This window comes from Protopterus annectens, chromosome 6.part0 (assembly GCF_019279795.1).
Source record: "Protopterus annectens isolate FY-2018-M chromosome 6.part0, PAN1.0, whole genome shotgun sequence".
NCBI lineage: Eukaryota > Metazoa > Chordata > Ceratodontiformes > Protopteridae > Protopterus > Protopterus annectens.
The window spans coordinates 1030955669-1030974917 of NC_056737.1; the positions used below are offsets into that span (position 1 = coordinate 1030955669).

Here is a 19249-nt window from a genome sequence, read left to right on the forward strand (position 1 = left end):
CTTTCATAAAGTCCAATTCATCAGAGGTAAATGGTTATTCCATAATGAACAAATCAGAGTATCAGCATTAACATCAGTTATGAAACAGCTAGGTTTAACAGTAGGAACAACTGCTTTGGTGAAGCTGTCATTACTCCAATCCATTTTACCAAGTGCATTTTATACAAGTTCAACCATATTGAGACATTGGCTTCATAATTAAACAAATAGAAGTTATGCAATTATAAAGGAAGACCTACATGATCCAAGTCCACCTTCTACTAACTATCTGGTTCAACTATCACGGTAGAAAACTTTTAGTTATGTACTTACCATAACAGATGTAGGTGATCCATCTCGCCTACATTCATTACTGATGGGTTCGGAGCAGAGAATCAGCTCCGATACGGCCACTATAACTAGCACTAAGTCTCTCATTGGCTGGGCTAACCCTGTGTCCCAGGATGCATCACGCTCAAACCCCCAGATCTTGTTTGCCCAAACATAATTCTCCCACATACACCATACCACAAGGATAAAAGTAAGAGGAGAGAAAAAAATAATAACCTCAGAGAAATCAGAATACAGGTTTCCTCCAAGTCCAACAGGTAGGGGGGGGAAGGAGGGCGGGTACGTAAGAATGTAGGCGAGATGGATCACATACATCTATCGTTATAGTAAGTACATAACTAAAAGATGCAATGTGATCCCATCTCGCCTACATTCATTACTGACGGGACAGAGTCCCTAGCACCTACATCCCGGGAGGCTCACTGAAACACACTCCTGAGCACTGTGGAACCAAAGGAAGCCCGACCTCTAGAGGCCACGTCCAGTTTGTAATGAGAAAAAAAGGTATGTGGAGAAGTCCAAGTAGCCGCTGCACATATCTCATCTATAGATAATCTAGCATGAAAGGCCACTGAAGTTGACATAGCCCTGGTAGAATGTGCCTTAACTGGAAAGGGAAGATCCTTATCCGCTAAAGCATAAATAAATGAGATGCAGTCCCTAATCCACTTAGCTATAGTGCCCTTAGTTACAGATCTGCCCATTGCCCATTCACACAAACTGATCTGATTTTCTCTCCTGTTGTGTCCTATTTAAATAAAACCTCAGTTGTCTATGCACATCCAACTGGTGCAATTTGTATTCCACTTTGCTGGAGAATCTTGGGAAAAAGACCGGAAGCTCAACAGACTGGTGGAGACAAAGGGCAGAAGAGACCTTAGGGAGAAAGGAAGGATTAAGTCGCAGCGATACTCTGTCCTTGTGAAAAATTAAATAAGGACGTTTAGCAGAAAGAGCTTGAAGCTCCGATACTCTTCTGGCTGAAGTTATGGCTACCAAGAAGGCGGTCTTCCATGACAGAAATTTCAATTTGCAGGAGGCTGCCGGCTCAAAGGGAGAGGACGTCAAAGCTCTGAGCATCACATCTAAATCCCATGGCAAGACGGGCTGCGAAACCGGAGGGTGCAGCAGCCAGGCTCCTTTCAGAAAGGCTTTACACAGCTTATGGCCCCATAAGGGAAGGCTCATGTGCAACATGATAATTGGAGATTGCTGCCAACTGAACCTTTATGGTGGAAGCAGCCGAACCTTGTCTAAAGAGTGTAGCTAAGAAATCTAACACCGCGGACACCGGTGCTGTAAGAGGGTCCAGATCTCGTTGCTGAGCCCAAATTGCAAATCTCTTCCACTTACTAGAGTATATTTTCCTAGTAGAAGACTTGTGGGAGGAAGACAGAATATGAACTACTTCCGGGGTAAAAATATGGTGTCTAAGGTCGGAAGTGGAGGAGCAGCGAGCTTGAGTGTTCGTAGGGATGGATGGCGCTGTCTTGAATGATGAGTCAATAGGTCTGGAGCTGGGTCCAGAATCCAAGGGCCATCCACCGCATACTTCCGAAGGAAGGGGAACCAAACTTGACGGGGCCAGTGTGGTGCGATCAAAATCATTTTGCTTCCCAAGCAGGAGGCTTTCTGAATCACTCTGGGTAGTAGAGGGACTGGCGGGAAGGCGCAGAGCAGACCAGAGGGCCAATTGTGGACTAGAGCATCCCTGGGAGACTCCCCCTGTGGGGGGATCAGAGTGAAAAAATTGCTGCACTTTGCATTCAGGGGACTGGCAAAGAGGTCGCAGCAGGGAAGACCCCACTTGGGGAAGATCTGCGCAGCCACTCTGTCGTTCAGGGACCACTCGTGAGGCATCAGAATAGCTCTGCTCAGCCTGTCTGCTATCACATTGGACTTCCCCGGAATGTGTGTTGCCACTAGAAAGCGCTGGGAAGCGATCGCCCAATTCCACACTCTCATGGCCTCTCTGCAAAGGTGGTAGGACTTGGTTCCTCCCTGCTTATTCAGATACCAGACAACCGACATATTGTCGGAGAGAATCGCAATAGTTCCCTTGGGAAGAGAGCTGTGAAGTGCCTGCAACGCTAGAATCACCGCCCTCATCTCTAGAACACTGATATGCAAGTGAACCTCGTGGTCTTGCCACGTACCTTGGACCGTCTCGCCCAGATAATGCTCCCCCCCTATCTGGGAGACGTCTGTGGTTACTGTGGCAATAGGGGACGGGGGGGGGGCTCAAGGGTCTCCCTTGGTCCAGATTGGAGGAGAGAAGCCACCAACGCAGATCTTGCCGGCATCTCTCCGTGATGGGGATCGAGTGGGACAAGGGGCGTTCCTGATATGACCACTGGGCCGAAAGGAGCCACTGAGGTATTCGCATGTGTAACCTGGCCAGTGGAACTAGGAGAATGGTAGCCGCCATTGATCCCAACAACTGAAGAACCCCCCTGGCTTGGGCTTTTCTGCAGGGTAGTAAAGCCAGGACTTGGGCCTGTAACACTTTTATTCTCTCTGTCGGTAGAAAGGCTCATCTCTACAGAGTCTAGCTCTGCGCCAATGAAGGCAACACGCTGTGATGGCAGCAATACAGACTTTGCCTAACTGAATGAAATCCCTAGAAGATGGCCCAATTTGACAGTAGCCCTCGTGGCTTGAACAAGTAGATGCCTGGTGGGGGTGGTGAGGAGCCAGTCGTCTAGATAAGGAAACACCTGGAATCCTAGACGTCTCAGGTGAGCTGTCACCACTGCCAGACACTTGGTGAACACCCTGGGGGCTGTGGTGAGACCAAAGGGCAGGGCCCGGAATTGAAAAGGACTGGCTCCCAGCCAGAAGCGTAAAAGATTCCTGGAAGCCTTGTTTATCTTGATGTGATAATAGGCATCCTTGAGGTCGAGGGAGCACATCTACACTCCTTTTTCCAGCAATGGGAAAATGGATTGCAAAGTGACCATTCGGAACGTGGACTTCTTTACAAAGCGGTTTAAACGGCTGAGATCCAGAATGGGTCTCAAGTCCCCTGTTCTTTTTGGCACCAAAAATAACCTTGAGCAAGTTCCTAATCCGATCTGGTCTGTGGGGACTGGTTGGATGACTCCTTTTTCTAGCAGCTTTGAAACCTCTATTGCCGCCGGATCCCGTTGACTGGGTGGAACGTCCGGGATTTTCCTTGACGGAGGGGGGAGGAACGAAAAAGGGGAATGGTATAACCTCCGGTGATGATACGAAGCACCCATCGAACATGAGTGATGGACTCCCAAGCCTGAAGATGCTCCAAAAAACGACCCCCGACTGGCTCCGGAGACACAGTCAGGAACGCTGGTAGGAGGAACAACGAAAGGACTCGTGGTCTCCTGTATTGCGGGGGCCTCCACCGCCTCTAGGGCGACGTCTTCCATTAAAATTTCCCCCTCCTCTGCCCCTGAAGGGGTGGGTCACTTTGATGGGCAGGGAAAGACTTTTGAGATTTTCTGAACCACATTTTCCCTCCCCTCTGAGCCTTGGGATAAGGCCTAGTGGGAAGTGAAAAACAGGCCCCAACGGCAAACAAAGTCTTGCCCTCCTGCTCACACCTAGTGAGGGTGTTTTTCACTTTGGGTCCAAATAGGGAGGACCCATCAAATGGGGCGTCCATGAAAGAAGACTTGAAAGCCTCCACAAAATGACACAAGCGCATCCAAGCTTGCCTTCTAAGGGCTACGCCCGAACTCGCTGCTCTACCCACCCCCTTCGGCTGCATAAGATATGAGCTTCATGGACGAGTTGACGACGGAAGAAAGGGTAGACAGCTGGGCATTAACAGACTGGGCCAACGCCTCAGGCAGGTTACCCGACAGGGCATCTCCCAACTCCTTTATGAGATCCATTTGGAGCCGCGTAAAATGACAAGTAATTCAGCGACCGCAAGGTAAAGGTCGCTGAAGACAGGGTACGCTTCCCATACCTATCCATACTCCTAGACTCCTTATTAGGAGAATAGATGGAGGTAGAAGCCTCCGCCACAACCTGCTGGGTGACGGACGCCACCACCATGGCATCCACAGGTACTCCCTTGGTCAGAAATTCTTTTCCAGGCGACGCAGATAAAAACTTATTGGGGCGGCTAGAAACTGGCTCCACAGAGTCAGGGTGTTCCCACACCCTTCGACAAATAAGATCCAATAATTCATCGAAGGGTGGAGACACCCAGGAGGCGGAAGGCTGGGCTCCGAAGGCCTTGAGGAAGACAGACTCCTCCTCAGAAGGGTTTTTGGAAGGCCAGTCGCCCCGCTGTCTCAAGATCTCCAGGATATCAGAGAACGAGACATCATCCGAGGACGACTTCTGGGACCCTTCTGCATCATCGAGGTCGGTGTCGACTCATCTGGGGAGTCTACGTGCTTCCTCTTACACAACTTCTTCCTGGGAGGCTCTTCAGGGACAGACTCTGAAGGGCCCTCAGAAAGTAGGGGACCACACATGGAGGTACCCTCAGGCCTGGGAGCCCTGCTGTCCAGAGATAGGGGGGCACCAGAAGCTCTAGTTGCAGCGTCTAGGGAAGGAGTTGCTGATTCAGGTGAAGTCACGATGGACTTGGCCAGCACACTCCTCATAGCCTCGAAGGCAGGTCCACCAGAATCGGACGAAAAACCCGCCTCAGAGACCATGACCGGAGTCGGGGTACCCCTAGCCGAAGCACCAAGGGGGAGACTCGGAGCCGCAGTCTGAAGCCCCAATGTATCCCCCTCGGGTCCGACTGAGGACACCCGAGTACCGAAATCTGTAGACGGAATGGAAAAGGTTGGAGCTGATGTCCGATCCGAAAGACTCGCGGGAGGTTTCGGAGCCGACCCATGGACTTCGCTCGATTCAGCAGACTCCGGCTCAGACGACACAGAGGTTGTCTGAGGAGGAAGAAACGGAACCGATATAGTAGCTGGCTCCGGAGCCAATTGGGCTGGAGCCGAAAATAATTTAGTTAACACTGGCGACTGGAGGAGCCCCTGGACCACTCTATCGACATCCGAATCAGAGAGCCTGGAGGACTTGGAGGAGACCGACGGGGGCCGAGAAACCTTCTCAGTCGGAACAGAGATAAAGGTAGGGGAACGGCTTCCGAATCGGCTCCAATCGAAGTAGGCTCGAGAACTACCACAACCTCCTTCCTCGCCGACGACCATGGAGTCGGAGAAGCCGACCCCGCAATAGACAATACTTCCTGCGGCTCCAAGACCAGTGGCGCCGAAGAAGGAGACATATCCTTGGATGGTGCTTCCTGCGGCTCCGAGACCAGTGGAGCCGAGGAAGGAGAAGTAGTCTTAGATCTTTTCTCCGGAGGCTCCAAAGAACTAGATGGCGCCGGAGACTTCATTTTTGACTTTGATCTGGGTTTCTCAGAGGGAGGAGAGGAAGCCAAAGTTTCCTCAAAGGAGGGTTTAATCAAACCCTTGAGGATAAGTTTATTTTTTCTCTCCTGTAACACCCTTGCAGAGAAAGCATGACACACACTGCAGGATTCCTGCAAGTGTATGGCACCGAGACAATATACACAGTTGGCGTGATTTTGTAAGCACATTTAGCGCATTTCTTAAAGCTAGATGGCTTATGCTCTTTATGTTCCTTGCCCGACATAAGGAACAATCAATAAGCAGCAACAATATTAAAAAAAAAAAAAAATAGACAATCACATTCGCAACACAAGGCAGGTGGGGGGGAAGACCAACTTAAACGCCCGTACAATAACCACTCAAGATAGGGCAAAGGCCCTCTAACTCAAACGGGCCTAGCCCGCCAAACAGAAGGATTACCAACCACAAACACAATCAGACACAACAGACAACGTAGCTATTAGAATAGCTTTTGATATAATAATAATACTTGAAGTTCTATAATTGAAAAAAGACAAAGAAGGGGTACTTAGCCACAGCCAAGTCCAGACCACGTCGTTACTCTAAGAGTGGCAAACGAGATCTGGGGGTTTGGGCATGATGCATCCTGGGATACAGGGTTAGCCCAATGAGAGACTTCGTGCTAGTTATAGTGGCCGAGTCGGAGCAGATTCTCGGCTCCGAACCAGTCAGTAAAGAATGTAGGCGAGATAGGATCACATTACATCATCTGGCTTCTGGTACAAAATACGGCAACCATTCATTCGCCTAGACATAGTAAAGCCTTGACGAGTCTAATTATGGTGGTTGCCAAAAATGCAATTACTAGAAATTGGAAATCAAAAAGTCTAGACCAACTTTACTAGAAGTAGTGAATATAGTGAGAGATAAAACATCTGGAATTGGGATCTTTAGAAAAGGGAAGGAGCAAACTACATAGAAAAAATGGCAGCTGTAGGAGCAATATATGTAAAGCAGGAACGAGGTTTAAGAGGCAGGATTTGAATGAGCCATATAATGCTCAACTGACCGCGACTGGATGGTTTATAAGTGATTTATAATTTTACAAACGTTTAATGTTTATATTAAAACTTATATAAAACTAGGACATTATTTAACCAGTGCCCTACACCGAAGCTTCAAAAAATCTACTATGAGTAGTTTTTCTGATTTATACTGTGATGCAAGTTTTGCCCTGTAAAAGGCAAATGTGCACAGTAGTCTGTGTTTATGGACGACAAGGAGATCAAAGTGAATGGAAATTTAAATAAACTAGTTATTTCACACCATTCCTAAATACAAAAAACATCAATAACAGAACATAAACAAAAAGGCAGCAACTATGATAGAGCATGTCTAAACAAAGTCAGTGAGGAGTGTTATTGCCTCTGAAATAAACTTCAGGTCTTTAGTTGAGAAAAGCAGACCACACAAAATAAACAACTGAATCAATTTAAAAAAAAAACAAAAATAATAAAAAATTACTGCCAAATTTTTCATACTACTACTTACTGTTCTCTCTAAAAGCTTATACTCTAACTCCACTCAATAGCAGCAGGTTTTTACCTGTTTCCATTTTTTTCATGAAGTCCAGACCCCCAATACTTTGGCACACCCAGATACTTTAGCTTTTGGGAGGTAATCCATTTCTGAACTGAAAACAAGAAAATAAAGGTTATGTTAGTGTGAAGCTTTATTCTGTCAAGATCACCACATTTACTTTCTAAAAATAAACAAATTTGCAGTTCTCCTTCTCCCCGTACATTCACATTACTACAGAAGAAGGCTACAGAAACTGCATTTAAATGAAATGCTCACATTAACTGTAGATTTTTGGCATGTGACAGACCTATGTAACATGGTACCAGATCATCCTCAGCTGTGTCCGACTAAGGTGCAAAGGCACCATCACCCAAACTCACATGACTGTCAACAAATGGACAGTATTTGGGGTAGAACAGCACCTGGACTGTGACCAAGCATCTACACGTAACACAACTACATATATGTTACACTTCTAACATAATGGTATTATGTCACTGCAGGTCCTAACTTACAACTTTTGGGAATTAAGGCCCTGCAGGACAGCAGAGGCGAATCCTGCCCCAAGCCCTGGAAGCTGTTCCTAAGTTGCAATCCTTGAAAAAGACCTGACATTGCAGGACAGCAGAGGCAAATCCTGCCCTAGCCCTGGAAGCTGTTCCTAAGTTGTAATTGTTGAAAAAAGACGTGGACAGAAGTCCAGGTAGCCGTTTTGAGTGTGGCCTGTGAGGTAACATCCCAGAGGAAGGCTGTGATGACTGCACTGGCTCTAGAGAAACATCTGGCAAACCATTTCCCAAGAGTTTGTTCACTGGAAACATTGGTTCACTTCTGCAAAGGAGACAAACAGGTGCTCAAACTTTCTGTATTAATTTTCTCTGTCCAAGTACAATCGTAGTCGTTTGTGCAACCGTAGAGAATGAATGAGTCTTTCTCCCTTTTTCCTGAAGTTTTGGAAAGTGGATTGGTAAGTAAATGGTTTCGTTAAAGGCTAAGTCAAGAAACCACTTTAGGCATGAAGTAAGGGTCAGAACACAGATATACCCAATCGCACTAAAACGAACTCTGCACATTATGGCTTGTATTTCTGAAATTTTACTAGCTGAAGCAAATAACCACCAAAAACAGTGTCTTCCATGAAATGAAAGACTGCTGTGGAAACAGCTGCTTCACAGGGTACCATGTTTAGTTTTTTTTATAGGATAGAGTGAACAACCCATTGTGCAGCAATCTCCTTTTTAGGTAGTCTGTGGTGTAGGACCCCTTTTAGGAATTACTGAACAAAGAGCTGAGGTACAACGGTGCATCTTCCTCTCACTTTAACAAAACAGTAGGTGGTAGAGGGCAGCTTTGGTTTTGGAGAGGGAGGGAGGGGGAAGGTAGCCATGCTGAAATCACTGCTGACCCTTCTGGATGTCACACTCCTGGAGGCCTACAGGCCTCTCATTGTATTTAGCTTGCCAATTTTAATTTATATTTTCCCATTTCCCTTTGCCAAGCCTGCTGTTTTCTTGTCTAGGGTGTAAAGGCAAAGTCTTTTAATGACCATTCTAGCTGAACGTACACACTTGAGCCTAAAAATAGGTTTGTTTTATAGATTACATGGTCTTACCCTCCTCCAGCTTTTTAAAAAAAACTTCTTTGTTAGGAGGTTCAGAAAGGAGTAACCTACCCAAAGGTGCACCGAGGAGCTTCATCTTCACATGTTCTAGAAGGGGCACTGTCCACAACCAAGCATGGCATGTCATGTCAGACCCTGCATTGATGCATCCACTGCATCACACCCACATTTTTTGGAGTGGCTGGCAACTGGAGAAAAGTTCACAAAACTCTATCTCCTAATTCGGATCCTTGTCTTATATTCCTTTTTTCTTGTCCCGCATCTTTTCCAACAGGGACTGCTGATACAAATGCATGTGACACCATCAGTTTAAGGCTCGGAAAGAAAGAGTAGCCAAAATGTACGCCTTCTCAAATCTGTTACGTATTCCACTCTCCCTCTCAAGGCAGAAAGACTGGATGAAATCTCCCTTGCTGGAATCCAGAGTTAAAGTTGGATCAGCTAAAAGGTTTTTTTTTTAATATATATAGAGGAACACGTGGGAATCCTTGATATTATAAAACCATTCAGGTTTCCTTAGGACACAGTAAAGGGTGTCAAGGCTCAGCAGATGCAGTCACAAAATACAACTTCCAGGAAAACTAGCACTGTAAGGACTACTAGAGCTCTAGATTCCGGGACACATACACGCTCTGCAATGGAGATGGGCCTCAGAATACTAATTTTTATCCCACTGGAAAACTTTCTTCATACTATAAAGAATGTCTCCAAATGAAAAGTCATCTGGTGGTGAAGCAGAAGTAAGAGTGGCTTTGGTATCAGACTCACAGGCATCAGAAGGTGCCTGCCCTACACAGGCGAATTCATCAGCCTCTGAGTGACATGGGAATCAGAATATTCCAGAGAAGGTTTCATCCTTCTCTTTTCAGAAGTGACCCCAGACAACTTTTAATATCTGTATTTGGCCTGATCCAAAAAATACACCACAACCTCAGCAAGTCCTATCAAAATGTCAGTGGAAGCCCTGGATGTGAAGGAGGCCAAGTCACGGCCCAGCTGAGGCAAGGTGGTAGGGACCAGGTTGGTCTTCCATGCTTTGTCTCATGTGGCTTCAGCAATCACAGCCTTTGAGGTCTCTGTTAGGGAAAGGACACCTCAAAACAGTTTCCAGGAACCTCCCTGCAGACAAGAACGATTGGAACCTCACCTAGCTCTCTCAGAAAAGATGCAAGCCTTTGTAGCCAAAGTGCCTTCAGTCTAAGCAGCACGACATCCTACTTATTGAAGGCAAGGAGGTATGCAGTGTGGCTGCACCACGGCCCTTAGCCAAGCCCAACTCTGAGGTAATTGTTGCAAAGGCACCTCCTTTCACCACAGGAATTCATATCCAAAGGTGTCAGGAGCCATTCAATGGGAGGTCTTCTGTTTCCAGCTGCTTTTCCCCTCTTTTGTGTGTCCTCTTTTTCCTTGGATGGAAAGCTCCTGCATGCTTTGGTCAATGCCATGGAAGCATGGAACCACACACACCCTTTTTTGGCTGCAAACTCCTAAAAAAAAGTTGCCGTTTACAAACTTGTCCTCTGAGAGACCAAAGCACGATAAGGACACGAGTCCATGCAGTGCTGTGGGCCATGCTAAATAAACACCTCTCATGGAAATTGTGGGGGATTTATTCCCCTACACAACCATAGCTATTGACATTAAAATATAGTCTCACAAGCTGAGGAATTGGAACCAGACATACAGATGTAAAAAGATAAGAAAAATGTCTATGAGGTACTTCTCTGGCTGTAGGAATTAGGCTGATGGACTTAGATCGTTATGAATCATACAGCCATGCACACTGTAAAGCAAGATTAGAAACTGGAGCCAACCAATGTATCTCTTACATCACCAGTATCCTTGCACTCTGGTGGGAGGACCTCATTCAAAGACCTGGGGGAAAGTAAAGCTCTGAAGTCAAGACTGACAGGCTGCCTGCATACAGGATACCCCCCAAAAGTGAGGCGTGCAGCACTGAATATTACAATGACCATCTTCTCTTACACTGCAACACTTGCACAATACTGTTTTAACTCCCTTTAAGCTGCTCACAAGGCACATACAGACTATCAAATAATGAGGAATAAAAACACAAAGTAAAGAGCTTCACAATGGAAAGGAAAAATGCCAGGGTAAAAGTGGCTACAGCATGTGTTTTCCAGGTAGGGATTAAAACAGAAAATTAAAGCTCTGTTAGTCTCATTTACAGGAGTAGAATGAATAATCAGAAGGAAAGCCTATCAAAGCAGGATTTGAGAAATCCATTGTCGAAGACTTTCTTGACATCAATGAAATCACATGCACAGACAGTCCCTAACCAGAGGAGCTAATGAAGTAAATTATACTTGCACAGGATCAGAATGCGTCTCACCCCTTCCCAACAGAGTTTTTTTTTTTTTTTTTTTTTTTATGTACGTACTGTTTGACATTAGGACTCAACAGATTGTCCTCTTCTCCTTCATTTTCCCGGCAAAGTCCAACAATTCAAGACAGACTGTCTCAATGGAAGTGGATACCAGGAATTAGCAGAGTTAATAGGAAACAGGTCTACTGGAGGGGAAAGCAAAACAGTAGTCTGAGAGGGCCCTCATGAGTGGAACTGGGTAAATCTTTACTTGCCCTCCCTCACAAAACTACTGTTAAAATATCAATATCCTATAAGGAAACACAACAGTTCTTGCTGTACAAAGCAGGGCATTCCTACATCGGCAGTAAAGGGTGCCTGTACCATCAGAGTGACTAGTTCCTGACCCTCATTTCAAGAAGTAATTATGCATATGCAAGCACAATTAAGACTAAATTTTAAGAAAGCAATGTAACTAGCTATTTATCTGGATATGGTCTGTTCTCCCCAAGGCATCTCTTTTCTTTCAGTAAAGAACACCAAAAGTTGATCTGCCCTGTCAGAAAGTTTGGTCATGTGACTGTAGAAAATAAGCAGTCTGTGTACATCAACAGAATACAGGATTCAGTCTCCTTTGTTTTGGGGATGTACGACTGGCAGATGGGATGGCCTGTGAGAGCGATTTCTTGTACAACAGTGGGTATAAGGTATGATTAGTTCAAATGGTGACTGCCCTTGAGGAAGCTAAAAAAAAGGCTCCTTGCACACCATGGCTTATAATTCAAATATGCCTAGGGAGTTTTTCAAATGAGCATTTTGAGGGCAGCAGAAGCGGCAGGCTCAAAAAATGGGTAGAGTGAGCTTTTCTAGCACAATTTTGAGGTCCCCGGCAGGTACAGGGTGCCTCCTGGCAGGTCTCTGTTGTAGGCTTCCATTAAAGAAGTACCGCACCCACAGACTCAAAAAACATGTTTAAAACATCATGGCATGAGGTTTCCTACACTTTAACAGCACTCTGGGATTATTTACAGGATTTTAAATATTTTTATATGTAATTCCAGACTCTGACCACCTGGAGGCTGGCATATTGACATGGTTTGGATAAGTCAGGTTGCCATCCAGTATCCCAGAAATCATTGTTTGGCTCAAAAATGTTACATCATGCAGGCCTCCATTTGCCTAAAGTTCCTGTCATTTCGTAGATGTTGCATGCTTACAAAGTCCGGAGTAAAATAGAACAGTGTAAGTAACATTCCCTGCTGCTGGATGACTACTTAAAACAGAAACAGTGCAAATGCCACAGAACACACTCAAAGTGCTGTTTACTGCTGCCTTTTTTCTAATTTAGTTTAAATGGCAATAATTTGTGAGACAATGAATTCCAGTCCATTTACTTCTCCCCTTCCCCATAACACTTAGCTTCCCTAGCTGTCAAAGTCCTGAGGGTAATTTGACCTGGTAATTCCATTGTTTGGCAGATCCCAGCAGGGTGCTTGACTCATGTAATTTAATCTTTGCACTAGCATTTCCTTTGTTAGAGGGGGCATTTTTTTGCTGCACTATAGCCATGGACGTACTTGACTGCAATCACATCCAGTAAGGTCTTGCACCAAGGAGCTAAAGAACATTTATACTATTAACCAGTTTAGATCTTTATTAATTTAAGTGTTAAGGTATCACTTCATGCTTCCACCTTGATAAAAATTGAGATTTACATGTGCAAAGTGTGTTGGTTTGCAGTGTTTGCCTTCATATGTTTTTACTCCACTGGCTGGCTTGCAGATAAAACCTTTTGCAGTGTCCCTGGATTTGTCTTTGTACATACAAACCACATTGTTATATTTTCCCCTTCCTTTTCTTGTGTCCAGAAGTCACTTATAACAAAGTAAATATTTTATTGATTTTTTTTTTAAATAAAGGACATCAAGGTTAACTTAACTTGAATCAGATAATGGATGCCACTGCAAAGAATCACTGCTGAAATATTTGTGCATGGACAAGATCCCTTACTAAATCTATTTGCCAGCCTCCAGTTTAATTGGTGCTATTGCTTTAATATACTGGTGTGTTTGCTGATGCCTTCCACCATTACATGCCAGTTTTGCAGTGGAGAAACCACCCGACATGCCCATACACCTTTAGCCATCAATATGCAGCTACTCCTGTTATGTGAGTATGTGAATTCATTTTCAGACTTAAGGTGTGGAAGCTGCACTGAATAATTCTAGGTGTTTGTTCAGGTTTCACATGGTGCTTGCTTAGAGCTACTCTCATGTTAAGCCACTATGAATATGTTGCACTGCCACCTCTGATACCAGGATAATGTTTTAATCTTTTTATTCCCGCACTGCACACTAGCAGTATCTGGTGCAAATACAACAGAGAAGTATGCAAGTGATACACCACCTAAGCATCATATGCCGTCCAGAATGTACAAGTATGCATACCAAATTTCTGTGCTTCCAAACATTGGTGTTACTACACTACTACTGAATAAAATGAACAGCACTCAGGCTGGGGGAAGAACAAGGGAGCCATGACATCACAGAATGGGTGGGTCTTATTATTTTAATTAGAATCAGATTACGGCTGTGGTGATGTCACTTTGTGGGAGGGAACTGATTGAGGGAACCTGATTTAAAAAAAAAAAAAAAAAGTACCTGCACTTCCTGGCCTCGATGATGTCAGTAATTGGGCGACTCCAGCAAGCTTTATTCAAATGTGAGAGAATCATTTTGTAAGTGAAACCATCACAGTATGAGAAGGTAGGCTTCTGTTGCAGAAGTAAGGGGAATTATAAAAATTGTAAATGCTTTATTGTTGTTGCTTTAGAGGACAATGTAAATAGGGAGGAAAAGGGCCGTGAAGTTGAGGAATACATTAAAGAAACCTGTTGTACTCCTTTAAGGAACGGTTTCATGTTTAGCAAGACTAAGCAGGCAGGGACACAGGCAACCATGCAGAAATAGTAAAAGCACATACCTTTGTAAGACTACACCTCTTTGTACAAATATGACTGGTATTCTAGGGCCTGGGCTAAAAAGAAGTTATGTACTCTCCAAAAATTTCCATCTGAGTAGTTCTATTTCATTTGTCTTCAACCTGTGGGATACCAGATCCATATCGGATCAGAGCCAGCAATCTTACTAGCATCTGCTCCGAGCTCCAAGCTCCTCCCCTTACCCATAATACACCTCCACTACCTTCCAACCCCCAGATCGAGTTTTGCTGATCCTTATACTGATAACCCAACCTGAAAAAATACTTGTGACCTATAACTGCAGCCTGTAGGCTGTTCACATGACAAGGTCCGGGGAAAGGAGGGAGGAACGGTTGAAGACAAATAAAGTAGAACTACTCAGATGGAACGTTATGGTGAGTACACAACTTCTTTATCTGAAGTAGTTTACTTCATTTGGTCTTCAACCTGTAGGACAGAGTCCCCAGCTACTAAACTCCTGGGTGGCCCTCATGGAAGGATATTCTGAAGCACCTCGGAACCAAAGGATGTTCTCCTTCTGGAAGTCAAATCCAATTTGTACTGAGAAATAAATGTATGAGAGGAGGACCAAGTAGCTGCAGAACAAATATCATCCAAAGAGACTCTAAACCAAAAGGTCACAGATGTAGCCATGGACCTAGTGGACTAAGCTTTCACCTGACCCAGTAGAGACATGCCTCTGTTCTTGTAGACCTGAAGGATTCATGGGTTTATAGAAGGATACAAACAATTGATCGGATTTACGGAAATTTTTTGTCCTGTGTAAATAGAATCGTAACAGTCTATGAACATCTAGCAAGTGGAGTTTGTATTCCATCTTGTTAGCAAAATTAGGAAAGAAAACTGGTAAATTGATGGTTTGGTTGATATTAACCGGTGATGCCACCTTGGGAAGAAAGGATGGATTGGTCCGAAGAGAAACCCTATCTTTGTAAAAAATCATATAAGGAACTTTGACGGACAAGGCCTGCAGTTCTGAAACCCTTTTTGCAGAGGAAATAGCCACCAAAAATGCTGTTTTCCAAGATAAGAATTTTAGATCTGTGGTTGCAGTGGGTTCAAAAAGAGGAGCGACTAGAGCTTGAAGAACCATAGTAAGGTCCCATGAGGGAACAGGATCTTTGACAGGGGGCCATAACAGAAAGGTCCCTTTGATAAATGCTTTACACAGCCTGGAGGAGGCTAGAAACGCAGAATTCTCACCCACATGAAAATGAGAAATGGCAGCCAATTGAACCTTGACAGTAGAAGAACTAGCTCAGCGTTGAAAAATATCAGCTAGAAAATCAAGAATGGCAGAAATAGGAGCTGTGAAGGGGTCTAAACTCCTTTGAGACGCCCAAAAAGAAAAAAAAGTTTCCATTTACTGCAATAAACCTTCCTGGTAGAAGACTTATGAGCAGCCACCAAACTTGACCTAACTGAAAAGGATAATTCAGGAGTCCTAGCAATCACGGGAACTGGAGCAGCCAAGCTGTGAGCTTCAAACTGTCCAGGTTCAGATGAGTAACCCCAGATGGGTGTGAAATCAAATCCTGAATGGGATCCAAGATGGAGCCACAAGGTGAGACCAAAGGAAAGGAAACCATACCTGGCAAGGCCAAAACGGGGCAATGAGGGTCACTTCGCTCCCCAGTCAACGAGCTTTCTGTAAAAAACGAGGTACTGGGCTCAGAAAAAGAGGTACTGGAGGGTAAGTATACAGAAGACAGGGAGGCCAAGCATGGACTAGAGCATCTCTGGGGGCTCCCCCAGCAGTGGGTTCAGAGCGAAAAACTTGCTGCACTTCGCGTTGGAAGGAGATGCAAAGAGATCACAGCAAGGCTAACCCCACTCCAGGAAGATCTGCTCTGCTATTGAAAGATTCAGAGACCACTCGTAAGGCATCAGAATAGTCCGACTTCTGTCCGCTAGAATGTTGGACCATCCCGGGATGTGCATTGCGATGAAAAAACGACTGGTGGAGATCGCCCATTTCCACACTCTCATGGCCTCGTGGCAAAGGGGGTAAGACCTGGTCCCTCCCCGTTTTTTGACATACCAGACCACTGACATGTTGTCTGACTGAATTGCAATGGTTCCCAAAGAAGGGCATGAAGGGCCTGCAACACTACAAGGACCGTCCTCATCTCTAGAACGTTTATGTGCAAGCTGGTCTCTACAGGGGACCACAGGTCTTGGACTGTCCTGCACGAACAATGCCCCCCCCCACCAGAGTTGGGAGGTGTCCGTGGTCACTGTGGCTTGGGCAGGGGCTGGAAAGAAGAGTCGTCCCTCCAAAATGTCCGAAGAACACATCCACCATATGAGGGACGACCGACAGACTCAACCAAGTTGTATTGGACATGACTATGGAAGTTCCAACAGGGACCATTGTACAGCTAGTGTCCACTGTAGAATTCTCATATGTAACCGGACACACGGGAGAAGCGTTATGGTCACCACCATTGAACCCAAGGCCCTCAAAACTGATTCCGCTGATGGAAGATGAGAATAGTAGATTAGAGAGGCATGCATCCTCAGGTTTTGTACTCTGAGGTCAGGAAGATTTTGCACTGTAATGCATCTAGCCTTGCCCCAATATAGTCTATCACCTGGAAAGGATCTAGGAGTGATTTGGACGAGTTGATTGTGATCCCAAAAGCAGGGCAAGGGTTAAGAAACAATCCCTGGTTTGAGAGAGTAGACGTCTGGTGGGAGCAGTGAGTAGCCAATCGTCCAGGTACGGATAGACCTGAATCCCCTGAAGCCTCAGATGAGCCGCTACCACCGCCATCACTTTGGTGAACACCCTGGGGGTTGTGGTGAGACCAAAAGGTAGGGCTCAAAATTGGTAATGATTGACTCTTAGCCAGAAGCGGAAGAACCTCTTGGAGCTTCTGTTTATTTTTGTGATAGCAAGCATCCTGGAGGTCTAACAAGCACATCCAGTCACTCTCTTTCAGGCACAGTATGATGGACTATAGTGTGACAATCCGGAACTTTTATTTGGTAACTGAGAGGTTCAGGGTAGATAGGTCCAGAATGGGCCTTATGTCCCCCATTTACTTTGGCACCAAAAAATCCTGGAGTACAAGCCCAATCTGGACTGATCTGGGGGACGGTTTCGATGGCTCGTTTTTCTAGCAGCTTGGAAGTTTCCTGTGCTGTTGCCTCCCTTTGCGTGGGTAGTATGTCCGAGAGGTGTTTGGGAGATTTGGGAGGACCCACAAAGGGGATAGAGTATCCTCTGGATATAATCTGAAGCACCCAGCGGTCTGATGTTATGGACTCCCATGCCACCAGGTGCAAGGACAATCACCCCCCCCCCCCGAATGCCTCCAGAGTAGAGCAGTCGGGCCACCCCTCAGGGTTGCTGTCCAGGTATGTCAGAGAAAGGTTCTAGAGAACCAAAATTCCTTGGACCCCCTCTGCCTCTGGGCCGGCGTCCATTCTGTCCCCCCACTGCCTCTGGGGGGGGGGGGCCTTGAGTGTCCCGGGAATACTACGACTTCCAGAAACACATCTTCGTTTGCCATCTCTGATTCTGGTAAAAGGACCTTTGAGGGTTCGAGAAGTGGATCCCGATGGCAGACGGTGTCTTCCCGTCCTTCTCACTCTGGACTAAAGTCTCTTTGATGATCTTTCCAAAGAGAGTAGAGCAGTCATAAGGGGCATTGGCAAAGGACACTTTAAAAGGTTCCAAAAATTGGAATAGTTTGAGCCAGGTGTTGCGCCTCATGGACACGCCAGACCCAGCCGCCCTAGCCGTTCCTTCAGTAGCATGAGAAAGGACTCGCATGGACGTGTTGGAGACTGCTTTTAAAGTGGCCATCCTAATGGAGAAAGAGTCCCTGTCCTCCTGCAACATGGACGTAGGGGGAGACTCCTCCAGCTCCTTGACCAGGTTGCGTTGGAGTCTCGTGACGTGGGCCATGTAGGTCAACGCTCTAATAGAAAAGGTAGCTGAAGCGTAAACCCGCTTCCCTAAGTGGTCCATCATCCGCGACTCTCAGTCAGGAGGATGAACCAACAAACTCTCCTGGGCTAGTTCCTTCTTTGTGGCTGCTGCTACTACCACAGCGTTTATGGGGGAGCCCTTGTTCCATGCTGGCCTATCCAAAGGTGGACTCAAGATCTTGTCAGGCCTTTTGGGAAATGGTTCCTTCCATGTCCGTAAGGTGACCAGGTCCACCAAGGGTTCCTTCCATGTCTGTGAGGTGACCAGGTCCACCAAGGGATCTGCGGGAGGGGACACCCAGGAAGTAGATGGGCCCATGCCGAAAGCCTCCAGGAACATGGACTTGTCAGAAGAAGGTTTGGGGGCAGACCAACCTCCCTGTTGGCGAAGGATTTCCATGACGTCTCCAAAGGAGACATCCTCAGGAGGTGATCTGGGGGAACCTTCCCCATCATCCAAATCCGTATCCTCTGTGAGGGACTCTGGGGAGTCCAAGTGCCTCCTTTTACACGTATGCTTGGGAGGCACATCTCCGGTAGGGCTCTCCGGGAGGAACTCACAAGCCACTTGTTCCTCAGGGGGAACCATCTGGGGCTTTTTGAGCACGGGCTGACCCTCTGGTAAAATGATGGGATATGTAGAAAGAGCCAAGGGGGTCGGGGCGGAGTCCGAGGGGATAGTCAGGGGTCTCGATCCAGCGGAGAGAACCCTTTCTACCACGTCGAACATCAAGGGAGAACGAACTACCTGTGGAGCCAATAAGGAAGCCCGTCTCCCCAGGTCTGACAAGAGAATCGGAGCCAGGCCCGAAGTGGACAGAGCTCCGAGGGAGGGAATTTGACAAAGGCAGAGCCGATGAAAAAAGTTCCACTCCCTCAGATCAGACATCCAGGCTCTGGCTCCTCTGATCCAAGCTGGTCTGATCAGACACACTCCAGGCAGCTGTCGGCGTCGACCCCCTGACTAAAGCCATCCTCGGATCAAAGTACTCGGAACCCGATGGACAGATCGGAGAAGGAGAAATCGGTTGGGGGGAAAAAAAAAAAAAAAAAGGAAGCAAGCTCCCCCCTCCTGAGGGAGAGGGGGCTGGCAAGACCCCCACATCTGGATCGGAGTA

General features: G+C 46.2%; 1 protein-coding gene across 2 annotated transcripts in view; it reads right to left on the bottom strand.

Moving 5' to 3' along the window:
• The window catches only part of VRK1 (VRK serine/threonine kinase 1), an 867990-nt gene that overhangs the window by 618873 nt on the left and 229868 nt on the right, over window positions 1-19249 (bottom strand). For both annotated transcript variants that reach the window (XM_044074643.1, XM_044074644.1), the window contains exon 5: window positions 7269-7356. In XM_044074643.1, the coding sequence (XP_043930578.1) occupies window positions 7269-7356 (88 nt within the window). The remainder of the gene's footprint in view (window positions 1-7268; window positions 7357-19249) is intronic.